At 41.6% G+C, this 940-nt stretch overlaps 1 protein-coding gene across 1 annotated transcript; it reads left to right on the forward strand.

Annotated features, from left to right (window-relative positions):
* Positions 1–7: 7 nt before the first annotated feature.
* LOC109131713 (F-box protein DOR-like) lies at positions 8–937 on the forward strand (the record flags this gene model as incomplete). Its single annotated transcript, XM_019242889.1, has 1 exon — positions 8–937. A coding segment is annotated over one exon (930 nt), but the record flags the coding sequence as incomplete, so codon positions are not given.
* Between the last annotated feature and the right edge of the window lie 3 nt (positions 938–940).

Consider the following 940-nt stretch of genomic DNA (forward strand, 5'->3'; position numbering starts at 1 on the left):
GGAGTTGTACTTGACAAGATCTTCTGCTCACCCGAGGCTCTTGTTCGCCTGCGAAATATACAATGAGCTGGTTTTCTTCTCGACACCTCAGACTCAAAATCTTTGTGAGAGCTCGTCTTCTTCAGTTGCCCCAAGTTATCATCATATGAAGTTTCCCTTGTATAGCTGCTATGGTATTATTAGTCTTATCAATGGCCTTGTTTTCACCAGCGATAAACGACAACAGATCTTAAAAGGAAGGAAATTTTCCGAGTTAGTGTCGGTGATATGTAACCCTAGCACCGGGGAATCCTTTACCTTACCAAAACCTAAGACAAGGAACAAGATTTCGATAAGAAGCTATTTTGGGTATGATCCAATCGAGAAACGATTCAAGGTATTGTCAATGACCTGGTCCGGTGAAGGGATCTGTAAGGAGCATCAAGTTCTGACTTTAGGAACTGAGAACCCGACATGGAGAATGATTGAATGTGGCATTACCCATAGGCTTTCTAGCAGTGATGATGTTATATGCATCAATGGTGTTCTGTATCTTCTAGCTTCCGACCACATGATAGTTTGCTTTGATGTTAGGTCAGAGAAATTCAGCTTTATTAATACATCTTTTGATACAGTAATGCATTCTAGAACAGTTCTGCTTAGCTACAACGGTAAACTGGCTTCACTTATGTCGGAGGGGTGTAGTAGTTATATTAGTAGAAGAGGTCGTAGGACTGAGAGTTATATTAGTGGAAGCAGTACAAGTCTTGAGATGTGGGTTCTAGAAGATCCCGGAAAACATGAATGGTCCAAGCATGTTTATGAATTACCTCCTCTGTGGAAGAATGTACCTGCAGAGCGCAGGTTAGTATTTGTTGGAGTGGCTGGTACAAACGAACTTGTGTTTTCGCCGCGCTATGCATCTCACCCTTTCTATGTTTTCTACTACAACTTTGAGACA

Source organism: Camelina sativa, unplaced genomic scaffold, assembly GCF_000633955.1.
Source record: "Camelina sativa cultivar DH55 unplaced genomic scaffold, Cs unpScaffold02981, whole genome shotgun sequence".
NCBI lineage: Eukaryota > Viridiplantae > Streptophyta > Magnoliopsida > Brassicales > Brassicaceae > Camelina > Camelina sativa.